General features: G+C 43.4%; 2 protein-coding genes across 10 annotated transcripts in view; one reads left to right on the forward strand and one right to left on the reverse strand.

The window, feature by feature from the left end:
- The window catches only part of PLAG1 (PLAG1 zinc finger), a 55418-nt gene extending 54158 nt beyond the window's left edge, over positions 1–1260 (reverse strand). For all 4 annotated transcript variants that reach the window (XR_003526861.1, XM_027638512.1, XM_027638513.1 and 1 more), the window contains exon 1: positions 1057–1260. The gene's annotated coding sequence lies outside the window, so the exon portion shown is untranslated. The remainder of the gene's footprint in view (positions 1–1056) is intronic.
- Positions 1261–1478: 218 nt separating this feature from the next.
- CHCHD7 (coiled-coil-helix-coiled-coil-helix domain containing 7) lies at positions 1479–6427 on the forward strand. 6 transcript variants are annotated; one of them, XM_027638518.1, is made up of 5 exons: positions 1490–1608; positions 2330–2519; positions 4331–4402; positions 4971–5069; positions 5864–6427. In XM_027638518.1, the coding sequence occupies exons 3-5, from the start codon at positions 4349–4351 to the stop codon at positions 5963–5965; spliced, it is 255 nt and encodes an 84-aa protein (XP_027494319.1). In that variant the 5' UTR covers positions 1490–1608; positions 2330–2519; positions 4331–4348; the 3' UTR covers positions 5966–6427. The 6 variants fall into 6 exon arrangements, with proteins under 6 accessions (XP_027494316.1, XP_027494319.1, XP_027494318.1 ...); XM_027638515.1 differs by lacking the exon at positions 2330–2519 and having other exon boundaries at positions 1479–1608; XM_027638517.1 differs by lacking the exons at positions 1490–1608; positions 2330–2519 and adding an exon at positions 2526–2883.
- The last annotated feature ends 9225 nt before the right edge of the window (positions 6428–15652 follow it).

A 15652-nucleotide genomic window follows, 5' to 3' on the forward strand; every position in this document is an offset into this window, starting at 1 on the left:
GTTATATGCCTCAGTTCTCCCTCCATTTTGGTTGTTTATGATACTGACAACAAGCTGTCCCTGCTCTCTCTCTCTCTCTCTCCGGATCTCTCCTGCTTTCAGTTAGCAAAACCCCCCTCCCCAATGAAACACGACTCAGCACTTACTTGGGTTCACACTTTTCTCTAAACACATACCGATGGGGAAGGGAAAAGCTCCTGGGCCACTCGGAGGGAGAGAGCAGGCAAATTCGTTTCTTTATTACGAAAAAAAAAACTTTTGTCCAAAAAACGACGGGAAAGGGGGGTCGAGTGCCCCAAAGTCACTCCGGATCCCCCCAAAGCCGCAGCCGCCAGGTCCGGGGGACACCCCACGGGTAGCCGGGTCCACGGGGGAAATTTCTGTGCGAAATTTGTCCGGTTTGAGGCGGTGGGCGAATTTATATTAATTTTTTCCCTCATTTTTCGGCACCGCGGTCTCTAATGTCTTCCGCTCCCTCTCTCGCCGCTCTCGCCGCTGTCACTGCATTCACAGCACAGGCTCCGGAGAGGCGAGGAGGGGAGGGGGCGGCCGCGCAGCTCCTGCCCCTGCCCCTGCCCCGCGGCCCCGGCCCCGGCCCGGCGCGGGGGTCGGCGGCGGGCACCCCGCGCCCTCCTGTCGTCCCCCGGGCAGCCCCGCCGCCTCGCCCGCTCGCTCGCGAACCAACATAGCGCCGCGGGGAGGGAGGGGAGGAGTGGAGGAAACTCCTGAGAGAGGTTTTTCTGAAAATCATCTCTTTCTCCCCGCGAGGGAGGGGAAGGGGGGGGGGGGGGGGCCCCCCCCCCCCCCCCCCCCCCCCCCCCTTTTCCCCCCGGGGGGGGGGGGGGGGGGGGTCCGACGCAGGGCGGCGGGGGGCTGCGGGAGATGGCGGGGAGAGGGATGGAAGGGAGGGATGGTTAACACAAACTTTTCCTCACTGCTCGCTGCTCCTCTCTCCTCTCCCCCCTCCTTCTCCTCCTCCCCCTTCATAATTTAAATAACCCTGATATTTCCCTGCTAAACCCCGGCGCCTGCCCCCCAAACCCGCAGCAGACTCACCGCGGGAGCCTCAGCATCCCCTCTGCGCCCCGTTTCCACCCTTTACAGTGTTCTCCGATTTTTCTGTAATTTTTTCCCCATATTTCGGGCTGGACGCGGCGGGCCTGGAAATTGTTTGCTTTCCCGTCTTTCCAGCAGCCATTGTAGTGTATGCGCTGCGGTGCAGCCCAGCCTGCCGCACACGCCGCGCCCACACCGCCCGCCGCCCACACGCACCGCGGGTTGGACGCCTCCCCCAGTCAGTCAGGGCCGCGGCCGCGCCCCGCCGCCGGCGCCTGCGGGCCGCGCCGCCCGCCCCGTTGGTGGAAGGAGGCGCCGCTCACGGCCGGGGCGGGCGCGACGCCGCCGCCATTGGCGGCTCGGCCGTGCCACTCAGCACCGCCGGGGCGTGGGCGGCGGCGGCGCGGGGCCGGGGGGAGCCGCGGGGCCGGGAGCGGGGTAGGCTGCGCCCGTACTTAAGCGCGCTGCCCGAGCCGCTGACGTCTTTCGAATTGGAGACGGGCTGTCCCCCTCCCGCCCCGCGCTCCCGCGGACACGGCCGGGGACGGAGAGGTGAGTGCCGCCGGCGGCGACCCGCGCTGTGCCTGCCGCCGCTTCCCCTTCCCGGCCGGCGGAGGGGAGGCTCTCTCGCCCTTCGCCTCCCGCGGGCCGGGGCAGCTCCGCTCGGGCCCGGCGGCGGCGCGGCCCGGGCACCGCTCCCTGGCGGCAGGTGGTGCCGGGGGGTGGCAGCGGGACCGACCGCGGGCACCGACCCGGGCCGGGGGAAGGTGGCGCCGGGAGCCTCAGGCCGCTCCGCCGGGGGCGGGGGACGGCAGGGGCCGGGCAGTGGGCACCTGGATGGCCCCCGGCCCCCCTGGGAGGCCGAGTTCGGCCAGGCAGCAGCTCGGCGGGGCCGTGTGCCCGGGTCCGCAGGCTGCCGCCTCCCGCCCCCCTCCGCCGCGACAGCGGTAAAAGCCGTGGGGTTTTTAATACGGCCTTGGCTTCAGGGTTCAAAGTTTAATAAGCTAGTGTGTATTGCAGCATAATTAGCGATTTTGCATTCGTATATGTGCATTTAGAACAGACCAAGCGCTTTTCAATGGGAGGGAGCCTGTGGAGAAGTGCCCTGATGGGTTTATGAACTGAAAAAGCCCAAGGGCTAAAGAGTGCCAGCAACAGCCCTGGTTCTCTGTGGTACAGTTAACAACTGTTAATGTGTTAAAACATAATTATGAACTGCGGAATAGACAGGCCTTTGGTTGTGGTTGGGTTCTGACCTGTGATCTGAAAGCAGGAAGGGAAGCCTGTGCATATGCAAAACCTGGGAGGAGGGGGAAGCTCGCTTCCTGCCCAACTGCTCATGCAGTCACACAGCAGCATTTCGGCGAGACCCGCCTGCCCTGCCAGCTGATAATGTTTCAGGTCCTGAAGTACTTCGGAGAGGGGGAGAGAGGAACACGCGCAGGAGCTATCAGACCCTTTCGGTAGTACTGAGAATGTTTAAGCACTTGTCTGCTCTGAGCTAAGCAGCTTCGTGAGAACCTGAACTGCCTGTTCATTAGTAGGTATTTAATGCATTGTGCGCATTGTTCCTTAAACCAGGCAAGGTAGCAGACTCTGGTAGTGTAATCATACTGAAAGCGTTAAGTGCAGTTTTTATAATGAACGCTGGTTATGACAACGGATCCTATGAGTCACAGACACTCTTTCAGAGAGTAAGTCTGAAGTCAGGCTAATACTGTACACCTTAAGGCATGTCTGCTTAGCTGGTAATATCAATGAAATGCAGAGTTATAACACAGACACAAACGAACATCTAAAAATGTTGTGTCTTTTATGCTGACTTAGGTGAGGCATTGTGATGTGCTGCTTTTGCTTTCTGCTGCTTTTCCTCTCCCTCCTCCTTGAAGTCTGGGCTGATACTAGTATACCTGCTTGTGTTTCCATTTGAGTTGGAAGTGCTGGATCAAAAATACTCTTGCACTCACAAAAAAGGCAAACATTTGCCTAGCTTGTAAAGTTAATTTAAGCACTGGATAGTTCTCAAAGGCAGGTTGAAGGGTTTCCCGGTGCTGTTCCTTAAAAGGCCCATTTGCAGAAGACTATCCTATGGAATGCAGAGAGTACTCTAAGCATCAGGAGAGTATACATGCACAGGATGTAAAATCTAGGGCTTGTTTGCCGAGAATGGCTTACTTTTACCCAAAGAAGAAACCCCGTCTAAAACACTGTTTTCTGTCTGTGAGTTACAAAGAACAGTATTTGACTTTTGTTCGCTGATATTAAGCAAAACTGGCTTTTTACTGCAGACTTGCATTATCTTTCCCTAATGTGAACAGAAACAAGTTTAAGTTTAGAGCTTTAAGAGAAAATAAAAAAATGAAAGATGCAGCTCAGTTTCCTTCATCAGCAGTATTTGCTTCCTCAGTCCTGTTCCTGCTTGCATTGCCTCAAACAGTCATCTGGTCAACATTAATTTATTTTTTGTTAGATTCAGTATTTGTTTGGAACAAATACCTGCATGGCCATATGTGTGCCAGAGGCAATGTATAGGAAGTTGTAAAGGGAAAGGGAGTCTGCTCTTCATCTTGATGTCATCATCTTGGATCAGTGTAGGTTCTTGGCACTGAATTCTGTGTCTCTTAAGCTTACAGTTCCTAGAGTCAGTGTCAAACTACTCAAGTGCTGAAAAATGTGATTCAAGCTGTCACGCAAGTGTAAGTGCGTCGGGTCCCACCTTGTGGGGAAACCATTTCTCTTTCTATTAAATATTTGGTACAGCATCACAGGAAGTAGTTGGGCACTTGTTGTACCTGGGAAAGCTCAGTGAAGATACAGATGTGATTGAGCTAAGGAGTAGGCACGAATCTAGAAAAGTTTACTTGCACATTCCTCCCACACACTATTAATTGAAGTGCCTACAGTGTGTTGGCTGTGAACAGTTTCTATGGAGCTGTTTCTCCTAAATGCAGTCACTTCCTTTGTGATATCATGGGCTAGTGTGAGAGTTACTGCACTGACTCCATTCTCTGCAGAAATTCATCAGGGAGTAAGCAGTCTTGGTGATGGGCTAAACTTGCCTGAGTTTTCTTGCTGTTACTGCTTTTGAAATAACATTTTTGCAAAAGAAGTTTGGTAGTGGTTTGGCTTTTGCTTGTTGGTTTTTTTTTTTTTAAAGACAACCAAACTCTGTGTGTTATTACAAGGCCTTTATTATATGTTGAAGTTCAGACTTAATCCTGAGTTACTAATAAAAGTAGATAGTTAACTTGTTTATTTTCTGTTTCTATCCAAGGTACAAGTGTCTGTCTAGATGTCCAGGCATGCACAAAAGCTTAGAGATCACGATATAAATCCATGTGTAGCGGTAAGATGATCAAATTGAGATTTCTGTTTTGATGTTTTGATGTTAAATAATGCAATTTCTAGAGGCCTTTTTCAGGAATACCACTCTTACATTATAGCATTTTGCGTAAAGAGTTTCTTAAGACTCTGAAGATGGAAGAGCTGAAGATCATCCATTATAGTAAGCGTGAAATAATGAGTAATTCCCAATAAATAGGAGTGATACAACTGATAGCAATCTCTTTTAATTTTCTGTCCTTAAAACCAGAGCCTGAAATCCTGGTTAGACCAGCTTGGTTGTTTTTTAAAAGTCTTTTATGAGTTACACTAAGCATCATTGTAAACAATTATTCTGTGGACTCTATCCTTACTGTTTAAAGAGTACTAATGTCTGTTACCTCCAAATGAAGTCACTACTTAGAAGTACTGATTATCCTTTGTGATAGATGTTCCTTTGCTCTCTTTGATAGTATTCTTTCATCTGAGAAGCTACCTTCTATCTTCATAGATATTCTGGGACTTGTTGAAATATTTAAACACTGAGTACAGTAACTTCCCTCAGCTCTGAAGTATATTTTCCCCTATTAAAGGAAACAGATGCCACTACAAAATGTCTGGATGAAAACAACTATAAGAAGGATATGTGTACTGCTTATTTTTTGAAGTACAAAAACTGCAGAAAATTCTGGGTAAGCACAGTAGACTTTCTAGTTTTTACTCCCTGTTTTGCTTTAAGTACCTGACACACTGGTTTCTGAACCCTTCAGACTTAGCTAATGCTGACTGCTGCTGTTTTTATGATAACTTACAGGTCTAAGTAGTCTCAGTATGTGTTGCTGGAAGACTTAAGCAGATGCACATCAAAGCACTTCACTCAATTCTTCTAAGTTTACTCTCTTAGGCTGTGTGTTCCTCCAGTACCTGATGTTTCCCTCTCAATTTGAGTCAGATATTTCTGGTAATAAGTTTTCTTTTAAACGTAGGCATTGAAAAAGTTCTGAGGTAAGGTAAGGTTATCTGGTTTTCCATTGTTTTGGATCATGTTTGCTTTAACTTAGGATAAAGCTTAGGAAGAGATCATTCTTATTTGGTGGTTCATTCTTAGGAAGAGTTCATTCTTATTGCCTTCTCTCTTGTGGTAAAGAAGTATAATGAGGAACTACGTGTTTTTGCTGTTTTCTTTCCTTATGCCATAGTAGTTTTTAGCTTAGCCTTTAAATATTTGGCAAACTGCAAAAAAACTATTTACAGGCAGTTGTGCATTAGTCTGACAGAGTGTAATGGGAATATGGATTTCACTGTCTTCTGAAGCAGCAGGGTAAACTACTTAATCTTCAGTTAAGTACTAGTAAGCATAGTTATAGAGTATCTGGTTCTTGATATATTGAAAGTTTTTCTGTTAAAGAATCTTGTTAGTTTGGAGCTCTGAAGCAGAGATTCTGAGAAATCTGTTCTCATGGTCATTTTTTTATTCTATTTTCAGCATGCCATTATGATGCAAAGGAGAAGAAATGGTGTGAAACCAGAGATGCCCTCAGCAGACGAGAGAAAGAAAATCTTGGAATCAATGGGGAAGCCCTACTGACTAGAAACTTGAATTGACTGTTTTCTCTGTACATATGAAGACTTACCAGCAGCAAGTTACTGTTTTATGAACTGAACTCTACAGTTGTCATATCTTGGATTAAAATAAGATCTTAAGTTTTGAAATGTGTGAGCTTTCTAGGATAGAGCTTCCTGGTTTGATTCATACTTCCTGTCATGGGAACTTGGCCTTTTACTGGAAGACATGAGTATCAACACAACTTATGTCTAGAAGTAGAAACTTTTGGAAGTAGAAACTAACTTGCTGTGAGATGCTAAATATAAAATTAATAGGACCTGCAGAAAGTCTGAGTAAAAAGAGGGGGTGATGAGTGTTGCAGTGTGGTTCTAAGACTGGAGCAGGTTGAGAAGCTGGTACATGCAATGTGTTTCGTGCACCCAGCTATTCTGCCCACCAGTATGGATTTACCATGTGTGGTCTTGTCACTCTTTCCACGTGTGTCGAATTCTGTGTCCTGAGTTTAAATAAGACTGTTCATAAACTAAAATCCTAAATGCAGCAAGCTTGTAGTTAGGTCTGCCACTGTACTTGTCAGTGACAGCAAAAGCTTGCAATAAATCAGATCTGTAAGCTTTGCTTGTTACAAGGTTAGAGAGGTTGATGAAGATAGTTCAGACCTGAGGAATTCAGTTCTGAATAGTACTTTCTGTGGATAGTAAATAGATACTTTGCTGGTGGGCAGGCGGGGGGGGACGGACTTGCAGACATGTAAACAAATACTCTGAGTGACATGGCAGGTTTAACTATAGTACATCTATCTAAGACTCTCTGGACAGCTGAAGCTCTGGGTTTAGAAATGCTTACTCATACAAGGCTACAAGCTCAGTTTGAACAGGTACTGTAATCTTAAGTAGGATTGATTCCTTAACTAAACGGAACAACTAATAAGTGTAAACAGGTTGCTGTCTAGTGGAAATAGTGTCTTCTTACCTTTTGCCTTCTGATGTCGTGGCTTAAAAGCTTGAACCCTGTGACAAAACAGAAAAACTACTATCATGAGCTCAGGTTCCATGTGAAATCCTTTAGTACTTACTGGGATCAAGTTGGCAGAACTCTGGCTGACCTCATGGAGGATAGTGTAAAAGTGTTGTCTCTATTTAGACTGTTTGGAAAGTCTTCATGGCTTCCTGTTTCCCCTGTCTGGCTTGCCTTGTTTCTTTCCACTGGAGGCCTATTTCTATGCTTGTTGGGATTTTTATGTTGTTTCCACCTGCCCCCTTATTTGATCTGACTAATAACTATACAAAATCTGCTTTTGCTCTTCCTTTCTGTTCTCCATCTACATCTGAGTTTTGAAATGGATTGCTCCTACCCTTTCTGTTATTGGAATAAGTGTGTAACTCTATGCCTTTTGAGTATGCAATTCTCTGAGCATAGCTGTGCAGCCTCTAAGCCATGTCACAAGTTTTCTTGTCAGTTCCTGGCAAGGAAAATGGACTTTCTTCAATCAAGATCATAAGATTCTTAATTTCAAAGTACTTTCTCTGCACTTAAATGCAAACTTTGACATTTTACTTTTTTTTCCTAGTGTGGAACAGAGAAGAAATTTTCATTCTAGATTCAAGGACTTGCTTTTGTCCACTGCTTCCTTGCCACCTTCTTCCAATACCCTCCTACGTACCAGTCTTTTTTTTTTTTTTCCCATTTGGCACCAATTCATTTTTTTACTTATTTGAGCGTTTTGGTCTGTTCTTATTCCATCTTTTTTCTAGCACCTTTCTTTTGTCTCTGATCTAATGATGTAGTGTTGCAATAATGTTCTAATACATCTTCTTTTGAAGGTCTTGTTCTCTGTTCTTGTCATAGTGAAAGAACTTGCTTTCGTTGGTCAGACTTAGCCATAGTACCTCCTCATTGGCCATGCCTCTCTCAGCTGCAATTTTGGTACAGCTATTGTCCACTTTTCCTTAGGGCTGTGTCTCTCTGGACTCCTAGTTTTGCTGCCTTGCTTGCCTAAGGGCACCTTCTCTCCTACTTGGCACGGGTTTGTCATTTGGCACCTCTGCTGTATCTTTGGGCATGTTCTTTGCTCCTATGGCTTTAGCTACTATTCTAGTGATTGCTGTTTTTCTGCTGCTGTGCTCTTACACTCTGGGCTCACAGTAATTAAAACATATATTAGATTTTATACAAAAGAACTTATCCTAAGTTTTCCTTTCAGGTTTTTTTCAAGTATAGAAATTCTTTTTCCTAGGTAAACTGTTGCATTTACTTTTTTTTTTTTCCTGCCAGTATTTGCTTGGAAAGTGTCCACTAGTGTTCTTTTCTTTTGAAGGTTGACTGACTTATCTTTAGACTTTGATAGGTACTGTGTACTGCTTTGTAAAGAACTAGTGCTGGACTTCAGAAAGTCAGAAAAGGAGGTGCATTCCCTGCTTTCAAGTATCATTACAAGAATGTGGGATCACAGGTTAGGCTAAGGCACATGTAATGAAAGAACAGTAGTCTAATATTAGACTTCTTGATCATCAGTGGACACACATGGTAAGCTGTCTGTGGGTGTTACAACAAAAATGAGTTTAGTGTAGAACTGAGAGCAATTTAAGCAGGGAACTTGTAGATTTAATTCAGGTGATCAGTCATCTGTTGTAGGGAATGCCACTTATTTCCATTGCATATGCCTTATAGTTACTGTTAAGTAACACAAGTTTACGAAAAATCTTGGAGAGCAAGAAGTTTTCTTCCTTGTGTTATAATGTCTCAAGAGTGATCTGTTAGTTGAGTATGACTTTTCATCATTTTTTTCCCTCACTGGAGGTTGCTGTTCTTGCTGTCATTACTGAAGCTCAAGTGGTAAATTATGATAGCTAAAACATAGGCTCTTATGTATGAAATGGTTGAGTTTTTTCCATTAATTTCTGTAGTATGATTAACTGTCTTTGGTTGTGAGCCAAAGATAATGGTCTTTTCCTCATACCTGAGAGCTTATATTCCACACTTCACTGAAACACTGAGGTAAGCTGTAGCCTGCCAGTCTTACTGGGCAGAAGTAAACTGGGCTGAATTCTTAGCTCGCTAAAGCACACTTTTGTGTACTAACACAGAAAACATGACACAATGGATCAATATAATTAATTCAGAAGCAAGGAAGGACCTGTGAGTTGGTTGTGGGTTTTATTTTGGGTTTTAAAGGTTTTTTGGTTTGGGGTTATTTGGGGTTTTTTGTTTTGGGGGTTTTTTTGGTTTTTTGTTGGTTTGTTTGTTTTGTTTTGGTTGGGGTTTTTTGGTTTTGTTGGGTTTTTTTTATTATTTTTTTAGTTTTTGGGTTCTTTTAATAGGTATAATTATTCATTTTGTTTGTGGTACAAGGACCAAATCTGGATAGTAGCATGAACATTTGATAACTTTTTTGTTTGACAGCTGGATGGTGCTGTTGCACAGCAGACTGAAAACAGCAGCACTCCACCCACTACTGTCTCTTTCAAGCTCTTTTGGCCTCTTCCCACAGAGGTAGCAGAATTCATGCAGGAGAAAGGAAAGATTGGTGCTGTCTCTACACTGTAAACAGAAGAGGACAAGAGTCTAAATCACTGCTGGGAAACAGGAGGTTTCTGTGCAGCCTGGGAAGCTTTGAAATAGGGTCCTTGAAAGAATATTTTTTTTTTTTTCCACAGTGGTCATTTGATCACAGCTGGGCACAGAGCAGCAGCTACAGGCTCTCTCCCAGGCCTAGGTGAATATCCAGACTCTCACATCTGTACACTTTTACCATCTCATTTTTCCCATTACCCTACAGTGCAAGGTCTTTGTCTGGCTCTGGGAGTTAGCTGCTGCCACAGTTGGAATGAGTCTGCTCTTGAAGATGTTAGAAGTGTAAGTTATCTAGCTCTAGAGTCCTGACCATTTCTTTGGGTTTATCTAAAGCTTTTGAAAGGCAGGGAGTTGCATCTGCTGTGGCTGTGAATCTCTGCGAAACTTCTGCGCTCGTGATCAAGGGCATAACAAGATTTTGCTAAAACTTCTGCAGGACAGGCAGGATAAATTTACAGTATAAAATGTTATTCTGCTCTAATGCTTTTGTAGACAGCCCTTAGGTTAAAAGTATCTGCATCTGTAGAGTTAGTCTTCAGAAATAACCATTAAAAAAGTAATCATAGTGTGAAAAAAGATTGGAAAAATAGTACACTATTGCAGGCTTTTTTTTTCCTCTTGGAAGAATCTGAGGCAACTGGAGGAAATAGTTCGGTAAGTATCAAAGTAGTAAAAAGTAAAACAAGCACACTACTTCAGAATTTTTAAATTTTTAATGCAGCCTATTTGATATGAAGAGGAGGGAAGTACTGCATTTATATTAGCTAAATGCAGTGGGTTCTTAAAACTTTAGTATATGTTTTACTACATATATGATATCATATGTAGTAACTCAAACCATCAGATTTTTGAATAAGTAATTTTTCTCCATCCTTTAGGCTTCTGCCTTGATGATTTCTATCTCAGAATCCTTTTTTTGAGGATTTTCAGCACTCTTCTTCCAATCATTACTCACTCTTAAAAGTCCCTCTACCCTTGAGCTACCTCTTTACGTATTTTACTTCAATAAACAGCTATGCAATGCAAACACTCCCTTATATCAAGAGACTTTGGCAGAACACAACAAAATTCAGGATACAACAAAATTGAACTAGTGTCTTTGAAAACAGAAGACAATTGCAATATAAGGTGATGTCTAATGACAAAAAAGATTATGCTCAAGGTAGAAATGCGGTACTGACTAAATACAGTAAAAGCAGTTCACAGCTGTATGACAGCATTACACTTACAGCAGAAATAGGGGCCATCAGTTCAAGCTTCCAGCCATAAGTCTTTAAAGAATCCAAATGCTTTAATGGATGATAAAAGATGCCAACTGTTTGGTCAAAAAAAAAAGATTTTTACAGCATTTTCACAGAAATGGCCTGCTGGTAATATTTTGTTATTGTATTGCATGTGAATCTAAAATTTTTTTTCTTGCTCTCTGTGGATCTACCTCTAAGCAGTCCTTGGTGGCAGTTTCATGCAGCTGGTGAAGTGAATGTGCTGCATATGACAAGTAGGGTGACATTTTCTCCTGATTTTTGTTCAATAGTGGAATCGAATGAAGTTGCTGCATTGGGCTGTGTTAGTCATACAATGCTTGCTTCAATGCATAAGTAACAAAAGGATGGAATGGAGATAAGAGGATAAATTCTTAAGGTGGGGGGTGCACTATGAATTTGCCATATCCTGCAATATCAGTCTTCAGAACTTCAGCTCTGTTTCCTGATGCTGAGTGGATTTGAACAGGTGTTACTGATAGCCTAAGACATACTGTATTTTAGTATTCTTCCATTTGACTGTCAAACAACTACGATACTTCTTAAGTTAAAGATGACAGTTCAAGGTCTTGGGCTGGTCCTATACAGGATTGAAGAACCACTTTGACTCTCAGATTTAAAATGAACAGACCCTTAAGGACCTACACCTGTTGTCTGTCTTGGTGTTTAGACATCTAGAGCCTGTGGCTGCCAGACTGTTTGATATTAGAAGTCCCTGGTGCTTTATGTTCTACCTTGCACTTTGATGCTGACAGTGCTGATGGACTGTTTGTTCCGACCTCAGCACTGCTGGAATTTATGGAATAAATATTTCACTCCCATCAGCCTTGCAGACTGACTGTGAAGTCTGCTAGTGTGTGGGTGACCAGAAGGAAATTTATTTTTCTTCAGGGTGTTGCTTGATGGTCATCTTTACAGTCCTTCCCTTGAGCAACTGCCATTCCATCTCCCTTCTTCCTGCCTCCACCTGGTGCCTCTGTGTGATCCCCACTATCAGTGCTAGTGCAGAGCTCTAGTATCTGGGGTATGTATCCAGCTGCAAAATAGCAAAGGGAAAAGGAGAGAACCTCTGGGCATCTCTCTGGAGTTGCTGCTACACCCTCGTACCCCTTCAACAAATGCTGAAGTCACAGCTGCTCTCACAGGTCAAAAAGACTTTCTATGTTTGAAGAAGCAGCTTAGCTATTAAAAGCTGTGAGTACACAAGGGCTGTGATTCTTAGAATCATAGATTCTATTTTCCTGGAGGTATTTCAAATACCTCCAGGAATGGTGACTCCACCACTTCCCTTGGTAGCCTGTTCCAATGTTTGACAACCCTTTTGGTGAAGAATATTCTTCTAATGTCCAATCTGAACTTCCCCTGCAAAACTTGAGGCCATTTCCTCTTGTCCTGTTTGTTACTTGGGAGAAGAGACTGCTTCCTACCTCACTACAAGCTTCTTTCAGATGGTTGTAGAGAGCAATGAGGTCCCCTGCTGAGCCCACTTTTCTCCAGGCTAAATACCCCCAGTTCCCTCAGCTGCTCCTTATTAAACTTTTCTCGAGAACCTTCTTGAAGGATGTCTAGCTTTTCTGGCCTCCTTTGCCCTTCAGGACTGCCTCCAAAGAGATTGTCAACCAGACTTCTTAACAGGCCAAAGTCTGCCCTCCCAATGTTGAAGGTGGCAGTTCTGACAAACCTCTCCTCTACCCTGCCACCTGCTCTCTTACTTTGAGACTTGAAAACTGTCATTTCATTGTCACTGTGTGCCAGGTGGCCTCTAACCATCATGCCCTTCTAGCATCCCCCAACAGTCCTTCTTTGTTCACAAACAACTACACTGCCTTCCCTAGTTGGCTCCCTCACCGGCTGTGTCAGGAAGTTTTCTTCCACACGCTTCAGGAACTTCCTGGACTGTTTTCTCTCCACTGTGTTATATGAGGTGTCAGGCAGCTAGAAGTAGATAGAACCTAGAAGGAGCCACGATTTCCTAGCACTTTCAGCTAGGTAATTAAATAGTCTTAATAGTGTGCCCATTTTTTCATCCTAGATATGATCACATTGCAGTTAGGTGCTGCAAGTATACATGTACGAGGAGCAGAAAAACACTGAAAAGGCTCACTGGTAGGTTTTTATCTACCTCTGTGTTAAAATGAGTTTACAGGTTTCTGCCCTTTAAATTTTAGTGTTCAAGACCCTGAAAATCAATTATGTTAATAAATACTTTAGCACCTCAGCTCTTTTAGGGTTGCTGTGGGACAAGAAGAGTTCACAAAATGCTTTGGTTTTCTGCAGTGCAGAAAAATTCCCAGCCAGGAGTGGTGGAGAGCATCAGTATATCTCCTGGTCTCTTCCAGTTGGCAGCTGGAGGAGGTCAGCCTGCCAGAAAAGCAGGTGAATATTTCCAAACAGCCAGCTGCTCCTTGAGTCACAGAAATTTCGTTCTCTGACTCAAGTGGGTACAGATCAGCTCAATTTTATACAGGTCTGGAAATGCAGGCTGATCCTTTCTGGTTGTGCTAGGGAGGTCATTTGTGGCTGATTGTGACTGCCAGTTTGCCTCTATAAAGCCACGAGAAGCTGACACTGTTCCTAAATCAGTCATTTGCTAATTTCAAATGTTAATTGATTAATTTGTTTTTGTTCACATCCTCTATTGGGTCTAGAATTGCTGTTCCCTTGTAGAGAATGATTTTTTTTTTTTTTGTGCAAGATTTTCCTCATTATTTATTTCCAGTTCAGCTTCCATATTGCTAGATTCTGCACCAACCCAAGAGAAATAATATTCGCTTTTCAGTAAGGGATTAATACAGTTGATGAGATGTTTCTGACACAGGAGGTTCACAGATGTTCTTGCACAAGCCTTTAGAAGGACATTCGACATGTGGCGATGCAGTAACATATTCAGCAGATTTTAGGTAAGCAAATTAACTTAATAAACCACTTTTCATCGAACTAGATGGAGCCAAATCAGGTACTTTGCCAAGAAATCTATGTTTATTAGTGCAGTATAATTTGTTGCTTACAAAGCTCTTTGGCTCAGGCAGGGTTTGTGAGGGGAACGAGCGGTGGTGTTGGGAGGTTTCCTGCCGAAAGAGGGCGGCTCCGCTGGGAGCACAGCAGCAGCGCTCACTGTTCCTTCTCCGGGTCCTTAAGGAGGGGATCAATACTGTGCCACACGACCCATCCCTGAAGCTCGAAAAAAATCATCATTTGAAATGAAAACCAAAGAAAGGTGAGCTGCTTGGTATGCCAGTTTGCTGCTAAGGGGGGCTGGACTAGGAAATCGTCACAGCACCACAAGGCATCTAGGACTCTGCTTCCAGTTTCACGGTAGTTTCTGGGGTTTCTAACAAGGGCAACCATTCACTGAGTTAAATTCACATGCATAAACTCTTTTGTGGGTAGTGAATGCATTGGCATATGCAGAGTTCTTCTTTTAAAAGCCTATATTCAATAGAGATTTAAACATCTCCACAGCAAGTCATCTCTCTGTATCCCCAAAGACTAAGAACCATGGAAGCTGGGTACTTTTATAGTTTAAGTGTGATTTCTCTAAAGGGAGATGATTGTGGAAAAGAAGAATTTTTCTTTTGCCAGAAATCACCTCCCTATATCACTATCTTTACTGGAAGGTGTGTGTGGTATTTGGGATATGCTGTATCTTCACAGTGGGTCTTGGATGTGCCTTGCATTTTGCCCAACACAGAGCCTATCAGGCAGCTCACAGATAGTGTTGACTCCCGCAGTATTTATCCAAATGACCTTAAAATTACTTAAAGAAAAAAGAGGTCATAGTCTTTCCCACGTCAGACCCCTGAAGAGTTGCATAAATATCATATTTCTTTAAGAGTTATATAGGAAGAAGACTTTATTTATATTCCCCTTGTTTGTAGTACAGGAACTGTTTAATATGTCCTGCTGTTTCTGGATAGGTAGCACTCTCCCAGTGTCAAACACAGCTTACTAGACTGCCAGTGACAATTTCACACCTTATTATGAAAGTCCTTAGCATGGCTTTTCTCAGCATAAGGCATCCAAAAGCCCCTTGTTTCAGCACCTGTGATCCCACTTTATTATTTCTACCCTTATTACATCACCCAACATATGCTACTCTGTTTTGTTAGGTGGGATCTGATAAGTCTTTTGTGATGTTATGTGAAATAATAAGGCAAACCAATATTAGGTGTCACTACTTCAGCCACTGGAATAAGAGTTTTGTTAGCAAAGTGAGATAGAAATTAATTTTATTTTGAAATATTAGCATTTGGTTTTGAGGGTATCTGCTTGCCAAGTTAATTTTATGTTTCTTAATATACGTATCCCTTACACTGTACCATCATTTTAACAAAAACTATGTGACTACGAAGAGTACCAAATTTGTTTCGGCTTTACAAACCAGGAAATGGAGTTTTGATTTCGTTCTCTTAAAATTAGGGGCATATTTTGATTCAATTTGATTGTTTTTTAAATTTTAGCAACTCTGAAAACAGAAAAAACTTCTCAAAGAGACTTCTTAAAAATATCTGGACACTTCAAAATAAATGAAACAACACCAGGTAGTTGTTCTTCAACAGCCTCATTGTATTTTAATCTCTTCTTGTAACAGTATTATCCACTTTTTAAAAACCAGTATTATCAAAATAACTCAATAAAGACATTTCATCATTGCATCCATAAGCTAATCTTGATTTTTTGAGGTACATCTATAGAATCTGGCCTAAAAATCTGAGCCAGCAACTTAAATGCATGTGAATGCTCATTAATTTTACTGGTGGATCTGAGCTAAGCTGTGGGCAGCGTGTATCTCTGAGCTGCAGTGTTGAACCCTTCTGGGTGCCTGATGAGGAATAAGTTTTCTTGTGTGAGATGGATGTGAAACACTTGAATT

The sequence above is a fragment of the Corapipo altera genome, unplaced genomic scaffold (genome assembly GCF_003945725.1).
Source record: "Corapipo altera isolate COAL_440 unplaced genomic scaffold, ASM394572v1 49, whole genome shotgun sequence".
Lineage (NCBI taxonomy): Eukaryota > Metazoa > Chordata > Aves > Passeriformes > Pipridae > Corapipo > Corapipo altera.

Coding starts and splice junctions, on each gene's coding strand:
- CHCHD7 (XM_027638515.1), top strand. CDS start 4,349: ATGTCCAGGCATGCACAAAAGCTTAGAGATCACGATATAAATCCATGT. Junction 4,403..4,970: donor ATATAAATCCATGTGTAGCG/GTAAGATGATCA, acceptor CCCCTATTAAAG/GAAACAGATGCCACTACAAA. Junction 5,070..5,863: donor AAAACTGCAGAAAATTCTGG/GTAAGCACAGTA, acceptor TTCTATTTTCAG/CATGCCATTATGATGCAAAG.